This window comes from Pleurodeles waltl, chromosome 6, assembly GCF_031143425.1.
Source record: "Pleurodeles waltl isolate 20211129_DDA chromosome 6, aPleWal1.hap1.20221129, whole genome shotgun sequence".
Taxonomy (NCBI): domain Eukaryota; kingdom Metazoa; phylum Chordata; class Amphibia; order Caudata; family Salamandridae; genus Pleurodeles; species Pleurodeles waltl.
This window is the reverse complement of record NC_090445.1, coordinates 1,622,765,328-1,622,783,530: the sequence shown is the minus strand read 5'-3', so window position 1 is coordinate 1,622,783,530 and position 18,203 is coordinate 1,622,765,328. Positions and strand designations below refer to the sequence as shown.

The 18,203-nt window shown below is 45.7% G+C and overlaps 1 protein-coding gene across 1 annotated transcript in view; it reads left to right on the top strand.

Moving 5' to 3' along the window:
* ASTN2 (astrotactin 2) overlaps nt 1-18,203 on the top strand; it is a 2,164,803-nt gene that overhangs the window by 1,401,559 nt on the left and 745,041 nt on the right. Inside the window, exon 12 of the mRNA XM_069241522.1 lies at nt 1,926-2,092. Within this exon, the coding sequence (XP_069097623.1) occupies nt 1,926-2,092 (167 nt within the window). The remainder of the gene's footprint in view (nt 1-1,925; nt 2,093-18,203) is intronic.

The window sequence follows — 18,203 nt, the reverse complement described above, 5'->3', positions numbered from 1 at the left end:
AGAGACAAGGAAGATTAGAGTGACATAATCAGATAATTGGTATGAAAACCAAAGGAGGAGATGATTTCTTAAAGTAGAAAAGGTCTCCAAACTAGATGATATTTACAAGAAAGTAGTGCATCATAGATGATGCGCCACTTTTTCGCGCCCCGTTGCCCCCCAATGACACCATGTGTGCGCCATATTTACAATACAATGGACCATGAAGCAGGTTAGGCCAATAGCATAAAAAATTTTGACGCTATTGAGGCCCTTCAGTGGATTGGCCTACAAAAATATGGCGCTAATTCACCAAAGTCATGGGAGGCCCATTGAATACAGTGGTGCATCACTTTAACGCCTGAGTAAGGCAGGTGTTAAAAATGACACTAAAAAGGGTGCAGTGAAATCTTGTAAATTTCACTGCACCATTTTTCTGGGCCTCCTAACGGGGGAACACCCCCCTTGCATATATTATGCCAGGCGCAGGCATAATGTGGTGCAAGGGGATGCAAAGTGGTGCAATGCAAGCATTTTGCCACTTTGTAAACATGGTGCAATGAAAATGTCTCCTTAACACTACATTAGTGTAAATGACATTAAAGTGGCCCAAGTAGCTGCCAGGGGCTTGTAAATATGCCCCTTGGTGTACTGAGTGATGAGATGAGCTCCAAGGACTTAACTCAGGTGCTACGTCTTGTAGAGTGGTGGTCACACAGGTTATTAAACTCCAGAATAACTCCAGAATAAGCCACAGGTAAGAATGGAGACCAGAAAGGACCATCAGTAGTTAGTAAGGGGTCCAAAAAGGCCAGAAATTAAGAAGGATGAGTATGAATGATAGTTGATTCTGTGAGCTATTGTACCTGAAAATGATGATGTTGTCAACCAACATTTGGTCGGGCAGCACTTAACAATACCATGACTGTAGTAGGAGTAACAGATTGATGGTTGTGAGAAAGTGGGTTCATTTTTTAACACATTTCTCTTACAGTAGAGAGCGTGGAAGTTACTGTGTGCCAGATTTTCTATTTTTTCATGCAATGGAGTGCACCCACCAAAGTTGCTTTGTTTTGCATCACTTTTGTGATGCAGACCCGACACAGAGTGTTAGTAGATCTGCCCCTGTGTGTTGAAAGGTTAACAGCGAGTCCTTCTAGGTTGAGAATCACTGTTATAGATTTAAAGCAGGTATGTTCAGTACTTTAGATAAGTATTCACTGTTGCTGGTCATGCAGTTTCTTTTCAGTGTGTAAATGACGTTTATATAGAAGCAGCCTAAGCAAAATGCAAGTGCATTGAATTAGGTGGAAAGGTTGCACAGATGATTTCCATGCTGTACCTTCACTTTTTGTTTGAAATAAATCTGCATTGCTACTGCCTTTGCTCGACTTATTCAGCGTGAATTACTCTTGAATTGTTGCTGCCTAGTTGGTACCTGTTTTATGTGTGCGAGAGAATTCTTCACAGTTGATGCCCACACTGAATAACCTCACTGTTTGTGGGAAGCCTAAAGTGTGCTGCCATGCTGTTTCTTTTCCGTGTGTGTAGGTGGAGGATGGAAACTTAAACTGCTACTGCCCGAGTGGCCTTGTTTTTCTCTATGTGAGTAAAACTTGCAGTGCGGCTTTCCGTGCGTTTGTGTGTGTGTGTGCATGTGTGTAGAGAAGGGTTGTGTGTGTTTGTGTGTGTGCGTGTGTGTGTGAGAGAGAGAGAGTGGGGTAGACGTATATGTTTGTGGGGGATCTTAAATTGCCTTTGCTTGTCCTGATGTTTGATTGTTTGTGTGGAGACATGCCCTGAGGGGAGAGTAGGTCTTGGCTCTTACATCTAAGTATGACAGAAGATGGCTCGCTATTGTCTTGCCATTGAAGTAGATTTGTTTGCCTATGTCAGAGTCTGGGAAAACTTTCTAACAGCTGACCTATTTGTTCTTCTTTCGACAGTGCCCAGACGGACTTCGGCCGATGAAAGATGGCACAGGCTGCTTTGACTTCTCCAAGGGCATTGACTGTTCTGATGGATTCAATGGAGGCTGCGAACAGTTGTGTCTTCAACAGACAATGCCACTGCCATATGACCCAACATCCAGCACCATCTTTATGTTCTGTGGGTGAGTGCCCAAACGTAATGCGCAGAAGGATGCAAAAGATGGTCAATGTAGACAATATGTGAGGAAGGGAGTAGGGATAGGGTGACCAGATTTTGAGGAGCAAAAACCGGGACAGGTCAGACATAAAAGAAGGACTAGCAACTTTACACTCACTTTTATATCTGGCATGTCCCGTTTTTTTGCGTACCTTTGTGAATGTGTGCCTATATATGTGTGTGTGTGTATATATATATATATATATACACATATATATATATATATATATATATATATATATATATATATATATAAACGCACACACACATTTACAAGACTATACATATAAAATTAGTTATGGCTTGACCTCCCACCCTGCACCCCCAATCCGCCCCCCACCCTCCTCTCTCTGCCCCCCAATCTGTATCTCTGCTGGGAGCAGACAGGGGACGGTGTTGCCTGACATTAATAGATATATGACTTAATTATCGCATACTTTGTATGCATCTGTTAAAGTAGAGCATACCTTTAACTTATGCTTCCCTAGATAATCTGACCTTTGTCCCAAAAACCGGGACATTTATGTAATAATTTGACCTTTGTCCCAAAAACCAGGACATTTGTTTAACATCAAGGGAAGCGTCGGGACACCGGGACAGTCCTCTAAAAACCGGGACTGTCTGGGGAAATCCAGGACGTCTGGTCACCCTAAGGAGGGAAGATCCAGGCCTAGAGGAAACACATGATGTAGACTCAAGAATCAGAAACAGAAGCTGAAATTAGAGGCAGAGCTTAGTGGTGAACAGTGATACAGATAGGAGAAGAGGGTGTTTGAGAGACACAAAAGGTTGTGGAATATATTTAGGTTGAATGGAACAGAAAGGAGTCAATGGATGAGGAGAGGAGAAGATAAATAATTATTCTGCTGACCCTCCAAGTGTAGGTTTAATAGATGTTTTGGGAAGCACTATAGGCAGCGTTGGGACATATGGATGTAAGCAATTTGAGTATGAACCTTTTTAACAAAATCTTTGTATTTGCATTTTGTTTTAGTTTTGAATGGCTTGGTGCGTGAGCCTTTTATAAATCACTATTAACCTTATAAATCACTATTAACCTGCTACAACATCAAGTTTCAATTAGAATAAATATCCGACAAGTACATGTTATAGGAGTCAAAGGTTAAGTGCTGTCAGTTCCTGAGATGTCACTTCCTGCACTGTTCTCATGGGAGTCAAAGGTTATAATGCGTCATTCTCTCCCTCCCTCTGGTGTCATTGGCCACTGAAAGGTAGGTAGAGACATTGACAGTTGGCTTGTAGGAGATGATGACAGACAAAAGTTTCGGGGTATTGCGGAATGAGCTTTGAAGGATGGGGGGATGTATTGGAGACAGGTTACAGAGATGGCGCACTGACAGAAAGCCAGACAATCTTCACTGCTGGAGGAGGTAAGAAGGAGTTGCAGGCTGGAGCAGGACACAGAAACAAAGGTTTAGGAAGCAGAGTACTGATTGTGGAAGGGGAGGCAATTAAAGGATTACTTATTTGCTACGTTTATTGCTTTTATAGAGTGTTCTTTCAGCCCCTTGCTTTGCATGAGTGGGAGAAAGGAACGTTACTGAAAATCCAGGGCTGGCTCATCACATGCAGAACCCTCATGTTCTGGTGGGAAATCACTGGTTGTCAGTAAGTCCTTAGGCCTCACAGGGAAGTGGACTTGGCTCTTTTGTGAACTCATAAGGTCTAGTTATGGAGCAAACAGGTTGAGGAAACAAGCTCTAGAGAACGAAGCTTCATACAGAGAGTGTCCTGCTGCTAAAGTGTTTGTGTCATCCATGACCACCAGAGAGTGTGTTTTGGGTGGATGATAATGAATTTCTAGTCAATATGTCGTCATCATGTTTGAGAGGTGGGAGGGTATTCAACCACAATAGGGCATATGTGCAACTCAAGTTCTTCATGTCTGTCCCGTTTCGTCAAATGTCAGGAGAGAGAAATTAGCTCAGTTGATACGTGGTCAAAGTAGTTAATACTGACGAAAGTGAGCCACATGATAATAGCCTTGGCATGAAGGCCATTCTAGTTGCCATTACAATAGCTTCCATAGATGATGTTACCATTGCTTCCATAGATGTCACTTCAATATCCTTCATAAGTACAATTACACTGGTGTCCATATCTGCCATTATAATGGTCATCATGAATGCTATTAAAATGACCTTCATAAATGCCATCACCTTGGCCTCCATAGATGTTATGGTAATAGTCTCAATAAGTGCCATTAAAATAGCTTCTATAGATGATGTTGCAGTAGCTTCCATAATAATGGTCTTCGTAGATGCATCACAATAATCTCCATGCATGCCATGAATAGTCTCCACTGATGTCATTATGTTTGTTTCTGTAGGAGCTTTTACAGTAGTCTTTTCGAATACTATTGAAGGTGACAGAAGTTACATCCCTTAGAAAGGTGGGCACGAGGCAGACTTCCACGCAGGGCGGAAAAAACTGGGAACGAAAGGCAGCCCTAGAAAAAGCCTTTTCGCTTTTTAGAGCAAAGTGCCTCAATGCACTGATCAAGGGTGTGGGCTCCGGTAGGACCCTGAAGCCTCCATGCGACCCCCACTCCCCACCAGAAATACACAAATCGACAACTTCTAAACGTTGGAAGTGTTTTATTCAAACATCAAGCATCTCATAACTTTTCAAGCATATTAATATCTACACATCTTCATCTACACGTCATGAGCATTTTTGTGACCATAAATCAATTCTGACAGGATCCCTTCCTGTCCTGAATCACCATTGGACCACACAGGTGACCCATCTATCACCTGTATCCCTAGGAGGGGCGGTTACCCTGCCTACAACACTGTACCTTGTCCTCATGCTTCGGGTTCCGCCCCCTCCTCCAAACACCATTCAGACTCGGGGTGTAACGGGGCGGCCAAGGGCTGGAGCCCCATGTTCCCCACAGCGATCTGAGCTCCCTTACCCCTTGATCTGGTGTTTACATCCATTGGTTGGCTCAGAACTTCAGGATCCTATCCCAGGTGTCCTCCCGTGGGCCCCACCTTGGGGACCCCCCCTGTTGCTTCTAGTCACATCTCAATTTCCGCCACAAGGGCGACCAGGGCCCAAAAGGTCCTTCGCCCTCCCCACCATAAAACAAACCATGCGCAAAAGCCCACATGTCATGAATTAATTGATCGGTCCCTGTATCAGATAGGTGCACCTGGTCCTTGTGGAACATGTGTGAGCCCTTTAATAGTTTGTGGGGGATGTTCCATAGCCGCCCTGGGCCCGGGCAAAGTTTTGCCATCTCGGCGTTCAGCCGTCGTACCGAAACGTTGATAGTCCTTGACCTGATCCCAGCACCCCATTTACGACTTGGCACCATGTGGGACCATGCAATCGCAGCGTTTGGAAATTGCTATGCCAATTTAGTAATCTCTAAAAATACTGTTTCTCTTAGAGTCTTGCGGCCCAATCGCACCAAGTCGTTGCCTCCTATGTGAATAATGACAAGATCCGGGGACTGAAGCCCCTCGCATCCCTTCGCCATATTGACCAAATGTTGTAGCTGAGTGACGCCTGCACCGCCAATTCCACACCAGCGGAACGCCACACCTTGAACCATCGCCGGATTCGACCCACGGAGCTGTTGCACCCGGTACGCCGCCCGACGAACAAATGAATGCCCCAGAACCCAGACTACACGTTGAGACATTGTACTGAAATGAAAAGAAAAGAGCGTGAGGCATTCATATACAAGCACAGTGCTACCTTTAGACCAATTCAGGCCTAATGTACCGTCTGTAACACTCCGATGACCACCGGCCGATGCCTTTCACTGTGGTGGCCGCCAAGCCAGCACCTGCCGCTAGTGTGGCTGCCCCTATTGTAAAAGAATGGGAGGAGTAACCTGATTGTTCCACGCCTAAAGACCTCAAGGCCAACTTGAAGATCATCAAGAATTGGTAACGCGATAAGCAATCCCCGTTGAGGTGTACAAACAAAGCGGACGAGCTAGCCCGGGGGCGGACCTGGAGGTAATTATTTGTAAGCAGTACTGAGCATAATGGTGAACCGGGTGCGGCCCTGAGTGAGATACGCGCCCCCCTCTGAAACTGGTCCGTTTTTGATTTGCGCAAGACTATCGAAAGGAACCCAGCGCTGGACGTAACATCGCCCCATTGTAGCCCCCCCGAATGGTCGCCCTTGGCTGCGCCCACCAATTCACTGATTCGGAAGGCCCCGTAAAAGGCCACCGCGAAAGCCGCGGAGAATAAAGCAGCCTCTGCGGGGGACGAGCAGATGCCTGGAAGTGCACCCAGTATGTTCCCGAGCAGGGGTGCGGTAATGGGGCGCCTAGTATCTGCTTGGACACGAGCCACCCTGGCCCAACCTGTTAAGGCCCTATTTATAATAAATGTATTCAAGGGTGCCCCGAGTTTTCTGATCTTTGCGAAGAAACGTATCACCGTCAAATAAGCCTTTGCGCACGACACTGGGCGCCCTTGGGTTTTTAGATGCGTCAGGAAAGCACAAACCGCAAACTCAGTGAATGGTTCAGAGATCTGGTGTGACTGTAAGAATCGCCTATAATTATAAAAATCATTCTCATAAGCTTTCTTGGTACGCGGTGCTAAAGATGATGCTACTAAATCGGGGAGGGCGGGGCACCAATTCTCCACAGAGACTCTGGGAACTCCGATATCTTCTCCATCGCCTGGGGGTGATACCGCAGAAATTCCTGCATTAATGAGCGAGACAGAGCGTCAGCAGCTTTGTTATGAACCCCCGGCACATGTTTAGCTCTGAAAGTAATGTTGTGTTGCAAGCATGTTAAGATCAGGTGCTTCAACAGGCGTAAGACCAGCGGGCATGAAGCCCCTTGGCAGTTAATGACTTCTACTACTGCCATGTTGTCAGACCAAAAGATTACCACCCTGTTCTTCAATATCTCCGCCCAGATATTTACTGCTACCACGATAGGGAATAACTCCAAGAAGGCTATGTTCTTGGTCCATCCCTTGCCAACCCAATCTATGGGCCAGTCAGCTCTGCACCACCGGGGGCCCAATATTGCTCCAAAACCTACGCTACCAGCCGAATCACTATACAAACCCAGTGTTGGGCTGGAGATTGCCTTTTTGGGCCAAATGACCGCACCATTGAAATTTTTCAGAAAAAACTCCCACAACCTTAGGTCTCCCCTAACCTCCACAGATAGCCGGGTGTGGTGATGTTTTTCAACCAGCCCGGACATTGAACGAGCGATAGATCTAGAAAAGGGGCGGGCCATGGGGATGATTCTCAATGCGAAATTTAGTTGGCCTACCAGCACCTGAAGCTGGTGTAGGGTAACTCTCTCTTGAGACAACATTACATGAATGGATTCCTTGAAAGCTAACAACTTCTCCTGAGGCAAGCGACACTCCCCGGCCACTGAATCAATTTCAATTCCCAGGAAAGTGATGCACGTAGTGGGGCCTGCTGTCTTCTCGGGGTCCAAAGGAACCCCAAATTCCTCAAACATTGCGATCAAGGCCTGGAGTGCCCACCCGCATTTGTTAGACCCCGGGGGACCCAAGATTAGGAAATCATCCAAATAATGAATGACATCGCGGTGACCAGTGCGAAGTGAGAAAGCCCACTGGAGAAAGGTGCTGAATTGTTCAAAATAACTACATGATATACTACAACCCATGGGCATGCATTTATCATAGAAGTATTCCCCATGGAACTGAAAACCCAAGAGATGATAATCGTCTGGGTGGACTGGGAGAAGACGGAAAGCTGACTCAATGTCGGTCTTTGCTAAAAGGGCCCCTTGGCCCAGAGCTCTTACCTTTACCAATGCGTTGTCGACTGATGCGTATCGAACAGAGCAAAGCTGGGGGTCAATGGCATCGTTAACCGATGACCCCCGGGGGGCAGACAAATTGTGGATCAGTCTGAAATGCCCTGGTTCCCTCTTGGGCACCACTCCCAAAGGGGAGCACACAAAGCCGGATAAAGGAGGTCTTGCAAAGGGGCCCGCCAGCCTCCCCAGGGCCCGCTCCTTTGCCAGCTTCCTGGCCACCACGCAAGAGTTCTGTGACGCTGAGACTAAGTTTTTACAGTGATTTACTGGAGTAACATTTGAGGCGGGGATCCTGAACCCGTAGGAAAACCCGTGAAAAAGTAACTTTGCGGCATCTAATGCCGGGTAAGCCTGTAACCATGGGAGCAATGTGTTTCATCTAATAGGAGAAGGCAGAGGGTGATCAATTTGCTGGCTTGCTTGAATCCCTGCCCCTTTCCTTAGACTTCTTGATACACTTAGATTCCGGGTGGGAGGGGTGCCCGCAGAAGGAACAGTTATGCCTGAACTTGCAAGATCGTGCGGGACGTGAACACCCGTTTCGGTTGAATGCCCAGCAAGAACCCTTCCTCTCGCTATAGGTCTGAGTCCGAAAGGGCTGCCTCCCAGAAACCTTGTTGTTAACGCATTCCAGCCAGACTTCAACCTCAGTTTGATCCCAACCGATGGATGGATCATCCACTCTAGCCCAGCGGAAGTCCCTGTCGTATTCTAACCAAGCATACCCCCCATAAGTGTGCTGGGCCTTCAATATTTTATTTGCGTAGTATATCAAAGATGAGGCCAACTCCGGTTTCTTCTCCAGCCAGACTGACATGAATACATTAAAACCCAATAACCAATTAGTAATGCTCTCTTCCACTCTGGGTTTCCTCTCCCCAAAGAATGAAGACTTGGGTTCTTTATCTTTAGACTCGGCCTCCCTCCTTTTTGCCCTTATTAATGAAAAGATATCCACAAATTCCCCTTTCCAGATCTTCTCCTTAACCTCTGCAGCAACGTGTGCCGTCAGCTTACCTGGTCTGGATAGCACCGCATCTGATGTCCCTTCCTTTGTAGAGTTATCCTGAACCGGAACCTTGCTGGGCCCAGGCTGGACATTTTGAACTATGGGAGGTGAGGCGACACCAGCGCCAGGTGTCAGGGTGACACTCTGGCTGAGCACAGATGCCTGTAGGTTCGTTGTATGTGCAGCCGATAGCGCATCCACTTGCCGCTTTAGTTCATTTAGTGTGTTCTGCACAGAATCATCCGCCACCCACGGCGTTGTAGGAGGGGGCGAGTTAACAGGTGGTGCACTAATACTGGCTAACAATCTGGATACTTCAAGCAATGTTTGCCTGGATGGGTCCTGTACTGGTGCAAGATGCTCAGGAGCCTTAGAAGCAGGGGGGGGTACAGGCAGTGCTGCAGGTACTGCTGCGGGTAAGGGTACCCCTGTTAAGGGGGCGGGAGGGGCCCCTGTCTGTGCCGCGGGTGCCAAAGAGGCCAAGGATTTGCGAATATCCGCCAAGACCCCTTCTAAACCTAGTACTGGTGTTGTGCCCTGGGTCACGGGGGAAAGTGTGGCAACTGGTGCGGGAGGTTCTGGTAGGTCAATATGCACAGGTGGTAGCTGTGCATATACAATACAGCAGTAGGGGTAGCTATAGTGAGGGGCTGAGAGGGAGAGACTGGAGCCTGCGTTCTTCCCCTCCTCGCGCGCTTGACTGGAGGAAAAGCCGCGCTTGGAGCTACGTGGGACCGCTTAGGGCGGCTGCTCCTATTCCCACCAGCATCACGAACGGGTGCCCCCATGACCTCGCCTGCCTCCTCTCTCAACAACTGTGATAATTCCGGATCATTCCCACTTCTTTTTGAGGCGCACGCCTTCTTAGGAGCCATAATCAAATGTAAGATGCAAGGATCCCCCCTAATCTGACAATGTCTAGAAAATACCTATCTATATATATATATATATATATATATATTTTATTTTTTTATGATCCTGAAACAAATGAATACAAACACACTTAACTAATTGATCAATGACCGTGAACAAGACCGCTCAACCCAGCTAAGACCAGCCAGGCAATGAAGAGGAAACTGTATAACCCCCAGTTGCCACCCCAGTTTCAAATCAACATTACCTTCTTTGACCAATAACTATGGGCTTGTGGGGTTTTCATTGAATTATCATGCGACAGTAGCAAAATATTCCCCAGATAAGCAGCGAAATGGGACCCTACACAACACAGTATTAACTCAAGAGTGAGATATCCCAAGCACGAGACTAGTTCTCTAAGGCAGACAGTGATGCTCCTCCAAAACAAGATTTACGAGTGCTTAAAAAGAAGGGCAATAAACAATGCGGCAATGGTAAAATGTACTGTAAGACAAATGATGACAAACATGTGCAAAATAACACCAGATCAGGAGCCGGGGAGAAGTTTACTCGCACTGCTAGGTCCTCCTGCTGCAGCTAGGGAAGGTGCTTCTCGTTCAGCCCAGGCTGTTCCTGGGACTCTAGCGCACCGGCTTTATATCGCAGCGCACGCTGACTGGGGGGTCCCTAGAGTTAACTCAAAAAAACTGGAGCACGCGCCGGAGACAGAGAGGGCGCCGCCAGCAACCGGGACGTCAGTCAGCAGTGCAAGCGGCGAGTAGAGCACGAGGCAGCGACCCTCCGTCCCCTTCAGCAGCGGGGTGGTAGTGCGGGACTGGACTCTCTACGCCGGGGCTCAAGGTGCGCGCACACTATAATTGGTCATAAAAGGGAATACAATACAATACAGCCCCACCGGCTAGCCCCACGCGGCGAAAATACTTACTTTTGGACCCCTCCGCCGATGAATCCTCCGAGATCCTGAACGCGACGCCAAAAGAAATCCTGGGAGCCCGAGGACGACCGAGGACGACCTCTCCAATGGTTCCTGGAAGGAGCGAAGAACCAGGAACACCGCAAACCAGAAAAAACAGCAATCGCGGGACCCCGCTCCCGTCCGGCCGCCGCGAAAATAGAAAAGAAGGGCATGCCTTCTTGGGGGGGCCGTTAAATAGCCTCCCACCAGTTCGCGGCGGCCGGAACCAGTCAGGGCCCAACGCGGACCCAACGTTGCTTTTGGGGAAGACTTCCGCCCCCGGGCCTCGCGAGGCCCGGGGGCGGAAGTCCGCCCGGCCATCTGCGCACCCTAGGTACGCACCAGAGAGGAGTGCAGGGCCACGCAGCCCCCGGCTCCTAACGGGCCACGCCCCCCCACTTTGGCGGGGGCGCTTTTCCCTTCTCATTTTACCTTCTGCATTAAAACATCAGCCTGCACAAAAATGATCACCACCAATCCTCGAAAAAGGCATAGCCCGGGTATATTTAACACAGTGCTCTGATTTAGTGCCTCAAAGAATTAAACACAAAGCATTACGTTTTGATTGGGAGAGACAACGAGATCACCATGTAGTGGGCGAATGGCACAATGGAAAACCAGAAAACAATGGCACAACTTTGCATCAGTCCTGGCTTTACCGTATTGTGTGGTCCTAGGCAATTATGTTCTTTTCAGAGTCCTCCTTTTTGCTTTATCATCACATCAGATAATCTTTAAATATATGATGTCAGGGTGTGAGCTGCACAAAAACAAAAGACTGTAATGTCTATAGTAACACTGAAAGCAACATATAAGGGTAAAACACAACCAATTTCCCTCTTGGGTCACTAATAGAATCATCCTCAGGACACTGGTGTGGGGGGAATGAATGCTTCTAAGTTCATGGTTAGAATCACTTCTAACAATTGTCACCCAGTGCAATGGTATAACTTAATATACTAAACTGAAATGTGCTGCAATGGTCACATTATAAAGAAATGCACTGTTTTCAATTTTCGAAGAATTGTCATCATATATGTACTGGATTCTCTGAGCTAAGAAACACTAGACCCCTCACTACCCTTTCCCTACAGCACTGAAGGTCTGCACTGTGTAGAAGAAACCTACAGGAAACTAGAATCAACTATATACAAGAACAATAGGTTTTGAAGCTATTGTGATCTAACTGGGCACACTTTAAAATTATTTGTTTTGTATTGTTTGTAAAGCGCTGCAGGCAGGAAATGCTGCTATGACCCGCCCCCCCCTCAGTACCAAAGCTGGCCTTCACCAGCATAAAAACTGACTCTGCCAGCCCACCAGGAAAATGCCCAGTGCCTGGTATAGCCAGTCCAGGACTGATTCCAAGTACAACGTGTAGACATGAAAGGGGTTTTAGCTATGTTGTTTACCTGTTGTATCAGTGATACTTTTGTACCCAAACAGCATTTTAACACGGAGGCTTTTTGGAAAGAAGAGAGGAGGGGTACATAAAGGGTCCTCATTCAAATTGAAGAAAGGTACGGATTACCTGACCTTACTGATTTATTTACCAGTTTTAGAAATATCTGCTCTACCTTGTGTGCGTGCCAGTGAGCTTTACATATAAAAACCATGAAGAAATTAGTTCTCATTACAAATAAACTTCAGAACTTCAAAACTGAACTGAAATCTCACAATGTGTATCCAGGAAGGAGAAAGAAGAGAAAGAATAGACTCTATGGTGTACATGGGAAGAAAAGTTACATAAATTAGACATTTATATTGGTTATTTTGATTCATTAACTGATAAGAATGAATGAAACAGAACAGTACCCATCTCATTTTGTGACATTGAGACACAGCCAGTTCATATGCATCCTGGACTGGTCACTTGCCAGGCAGCTAGTTTCTCAGCCATAGGCTACATATTTATTGAAATCTCTTAGGCGAATCTGTGTGTCATCGGTTAGCTACAGTAGTCCATATTGAATTATTCCAAGGTGAGATACCACCAAAGTAACATTGACTGAATTCAAGGACTGGTATGAAGAAAGTTTTTCCTTATGAGACCTAATAAACCGGAATGAGTTGGGCAAATAAGAGCTGTTTCAGTAGCACAACAGATTGAAGCCAGCCTGCCAAGTTAACTTTGTGGTTGATTTTGTCAAACGCTGCTGACAGAGCAAAATAAAAATTGTGTACAATACTGTCCCTTATCTAATACTGTGAGCAGTTCTTTCCAGATGTTTATTCGTGATGTATCCACTGTTCCCCATGGGTACAACCCAGCCTAGATATTACTAGGCGGTTGTGTATGTATTGTCTTGTATACCTTTTAAAAGCAGGCTAACCCAGGGAATATTCTGCAGTTTATAAGGATTCAAGGTCAGCATTTGGGCTTCTTCAACAATTGAGATGTCACTCCAAGCTTGGGTTTAAAGGGGGTAACCTCTTCTTTGTATGATGAATTTAGGAACATTGTGGAGAACGGATTGATTGATGCAGCTTGATAACTTCAGTGCTGTAGCTTTTATTGGTGTGGCCCATGATTTCAACACCCTGAAGATCCTGGATACTTTATCCACCTGAACAATTGTGAATCTGGAGGATGTAATACGGGCCAAGAGCTGTGCCTGGGGAAGTAGATGTGTGCTGAATGTTGCTGGTTGAGTTTCTATCCCAGAGAGTGCCTATTTTATCTCTGTTGTGTCACTTGAGATAATTGTATGGTTCTTAAGTTGGGGTCACTTCGTCAAAGGACAGTGTTGCCAGCTCATGGTACACCCTGAAGAGTTCTTTGTCTCAGCTTTGGATTCCAAATGGTTCTTCTAAGTGGCAATAACTGTGCACCATGATGAACCACAAAACCTATCTCCTCACCTATTTAGTTTTCTTCCTTGGCATTTCAGGGGGTTGCCTTTTTCAAACAGCCATCATTTTCATTGATTTTGCTGACTTGAGATTGGGTTAAGAGCCAGTTAAAAGTACTATTACAGAATTTGTTACAAGGAAAATAAATTGTAAATAAGGCTTCCAGTTTTCAGTTTTTACTGATTTTTACACTTAAATACAGACAGAAAACAATGTATTTCCTGTCTGTATATATTTTTTAAAGCTGAAAAGTACTGAAAAATGGTGTTCCTTGTGAGTGACTAGCAATTCTGTCTTTCATGAATTCCAGGCCAACAGCTGAATAGATAGACAGCATGGGGAGTTAAGAAACAGGATGAGGTTTCCTTAAATAAGGCATATATTAACATATATATATGATGTATAATGGGAATATTTACCTGCAGAAGTAATGTTTTGTTTTAATTGGCTGCTGATTTCAGTAAAATGTGACAGACATCAAAGTATGAATGCGTGTTCATCAGTTAAATAAATGTTGAAAAATCCCATATTATATCTCCATTTATTCTCAAAGCACAAAATAAATATGGATACATACCAATAAGATGGCTAAAATAGAAATATGGATAAATACAGATGGAAATGTTAAAAACAAATAACACAAAATGTGGAGCCCTCATCATAAGTAAGTGTAGGTACACAGTGAAACTGGATGTACAAAAACATTATGGTGTTAAGTTGTCAAAGAGACAAGACAATGCCGCAAGGCGATGGGTAGAAGAACATTACAGAGTGGAGTGCCCACAAGATAGTTCAGTAAAATAAAAATGTGTTTCTGGCTTTTGCTGTTACGTGCACGCCACAAGATCACAACCTTTCAGAGCTGTTGTGGTGTTCCATCCTTTTGAAGATGACAAACTAAGGGGCAGATTTAAGTGTCCTTAGCACCTCCTTCCACCATATTAGCAGCATTTTTTTTTTACACTAATGTGGCCCAACGAGGCCAAAATTGACATGCCAAATTTTCAAACTGGGAAAATGCGTGCATTGCCCCACTTTGTAACCCTTTGCACTACATTATTCCTGCGCCAGGCATAATGAATGCAACAGGGGCGTTCCCCCACTAAGGGGGGAGTAAAAATGGCATACAGAAATCTAAGAGATTTCTTTGCTTCATTTTTTTCAGCACTTTTAACACCTACTCAGAGTACACATCATTGTTTACAATGGGCCTCAATGGGCTTTGCAAGATTAGTGTCAAAGCTTTTGACGCTAATCCTGCAAAGCTCCGAACTAGCGTCAAAAATGGTTACAATAGTTCCTTAACAACTGCCAGGGTACACCGTATCTTAGACATGGCGCACACATGGCGATGTTTGGGGCGGCGCTATGGGACGCACAAAAAATGGCGCTGCACTAGGTGCAGCTCCACATTTCTTAAATCTGACCGTAAATATAGTTGGTTTGGATAATTATAGCACCTCTTACTCACACAGCACATATGTGGTGGGAGTGTGTGACAATCCAACTGTTGTAATTTTCTCAGTTATCTAATGCTCTGTGAATAATGTGTTACCCAAGTAATCAGACTTTTATGCAATTATTTTTTATAAGTGCTAAATCCATTTTAAGGCCATCCACTGACCCGTTAATGTTTTACCAGTTGGCTAGAAATAAACGTGCTTTGTTTTCAGACGCAGTTTTTGTAACGTACTCCTAATTGGAGACAAGGATTAAGTGTTGTCACTTCCTGTGCTGTCACTTCCGGCATTGTTCTCGTGCGGGTCAAAAGAGAAGATATGTACGGAAATGTTTACTTTTACGGTAAAGGCTTCGGGGAACATTGTGAAAGACGGTTTACACAGACGTGATGGCACGAAGCGAGGCGACCCTTGTTAGAAGCGTCGCATGGTGAATCCGCTTACAGCATGGCAATGTGGAACAACATTGCTTTTGTGTTGGATGCAAACGAAGGGGATCACGTTCACACAACAAGGAAATATTATGACAGGAAGAAACATCCAAACCTAATTGGGTGGGAGGATCCTAATTAGCAGAAGGATAAGGATGAGTGGGAGGGTATGCAACTGAAGGCATGCTAATTAATGGATTCATTTGTCGACATATTGCTGTAATGTGTACAATATGGCCCCCACTGGGTGGCACGCGGGAGACGCGCTCGAGAGTGAGTAAAGCAGTTGGCGCTGCTGAGCACGTGGCAGTCTCTGGCAGCACGCGCCGGTGACAGCTCTACAGCTTAAAAAGAGCGACGGGCAGAGAGCAGGCAGGTTCTGAGTGATAGGAAATATCCAACAACCTTGAGTGGGGTGGTGTCATCTGAGGGATTTTGGGAGCCACGAGCCAAAAATAATTTTGGGTACTCTTTTTGGAACAACTTCAAATTGTATTACCCATTTTCTGCTAATGCAAGACCTATGTTGCCTAACAATATCAAATTATATGTTGAAGGCTGAGATACAGAAACACTAAGAAGTGAGATAAAGATAATTAACTTTCCCCATGGTTAGGGGATGGAGGGGTTCAGTGGAAACGGGGGGCACTGGGCAACTGCTTACTCTGCCCATGCCTTAAAACGCCACTGGCATGGGGAGGTGAGCGACTCCGCATTTTGCCTTTCGGGTACTTCATTCTGAAATGTAGTTTATGCTGCTTGGTGTTATGTCTCTTCCAGTGTCACGCAGAAACGCTGCTAATTCAGGAACAGAACAGGGCGCTAGGGTTTAAACACCTAGCTAGGTTTTTAAATGTCAACGTTGATAAACAATTTGGGAAACTCGGCAAAAGCAGACACTTTCCCCTTTGAAAGGTTGCTTTAAAAAGAAAATACTGAAAGAACTCACTTGAAAAAAAGTATTTCAGGGGTGCCTAATCTAGTCCTAAAATGTCCCCACTTCAGAGAGGGACATAATTGTCTTCTTTATAAAAAAGGATGTTTCCCAAGTTTTTCATCAGATACTAGCTCCTGGGCCGGGGCCTTCCATTCTCTCAAAACATTTAAGAAATGTGTACACTGTACAAGGCCCAATGTCCAGTAAAGCTCCTTTACTCCCAAAATATTTACACATATATACACACACACACATATACAAACATTGCTATGTGCAGCTAACGCCCCCAGCCTGCTTCATCTTTCATAATAGAGCTCCAGTGCCAGGAGCTGGGCTGGAGCAGAAACATATACAATAGAGCATTAGAGAAATGAAGATATCTGAACATAATTTATCTTCAAGCAGGATGACAGCAAAAGTCCAGTAGGTAAACGGAGAAACGTTTTAGACATAAAATGACTTCCAAGGTTTGGGAAAGAGTCAGTCACAATTGTACAAAATGGAGGTATCAGTATATGATGGGACATTGAATAGATCGGGATGACTGGGGCAGAACGTGTACAGTAGCCCAAGAGGGAAGTGCAGAGAATTCAGATCAAGGTGGGATCTTCAAGGAACCTATATTGGCTGGTAGGGCTTGTGCAGAGTCAGACTCAGGTAAGGGAAAGGAGATATTTCAGGAAATGTCAGGATCGTTGGAAAGCTATGAGATCAGAAGCAAACCCTGGTTAAGCTGTGTTATATTACATTAAGTTGATGATGAATATAGCACCGTAGGCCAGTTTGAAGATATTGAGGGGCATATTTATACTCCGTTTGCGCCGAATTTGCGTCGTTTTTTTCGACGCAAATTCGACGGAAAACTAACTCCATATTTATACTTTGGCGTTAGACGCGTCTAGCGCCAAAGTTCATGGAGTTAGCGTAATTTTTTGGCGTGAACACCTTCCTTGCGTTAATGAGATGCAAGGTAGGCGTTCCCGTCTTAAAAAATGACTCCCAGGCATGTGCGTGGTATTTATACTCCCGGGCAAAAATGACGCCCGGGAGTGGGCGGGGCAAAAAACCCCGCATTTGCGCCTCTTTTTAACGCCTGGGTCAGGGCAGGCGTTAAGGGACCTGTGGGCTCAGAATGAGCCCAGAGGTGCCCTCCCCTGCCCCCAGGGACACCCCCTGCCACCCTTGCCCACCCCAGGAGGACACCCAAGGATGGAGGGACCCACCCCAGGGAAGAAAAGGTAAGTTGTGGTAAGTATTTTTTATTAATTTTTTTTTGTGGCGTAGGGGGGCCTGATTTGTGCCCCCCTACATGCCACTATGCCCAAAGACCATGCCCAGTGGACATAAGTCCCCTGGGCATGGCCATTGGGAAAGGGGGCATGACTCCTGTCTTTTCTAAGACAGGAGTCATGTTAATGGGGGATGGGCGTCGTAAAAAAATGGCGCAATTCGGGTTGAGGCGATTTTTTTGACTCAACCTGACTTGCCCCATTTTGAGACGCCCATACGCCATTTTCCCCTACGCCGGCGCTGCCTGGTGTACGTGGTTTTTTTTCACGCACACCAGGCAGCGCCGGTTGGCTAACGCCGGCTAACGCCATTCTATAAATACGGCGCCCGCATGGCGCTTCAGAATGGCGTTAGCCGGCGCTAATTTTTTTGACGCTAAACTGCGTTAGCGCAGTTTAGCGTCAAAAAGTATAAATACGGGCATATTTCTGCACCTGGAGAGAGGAAAGGAGA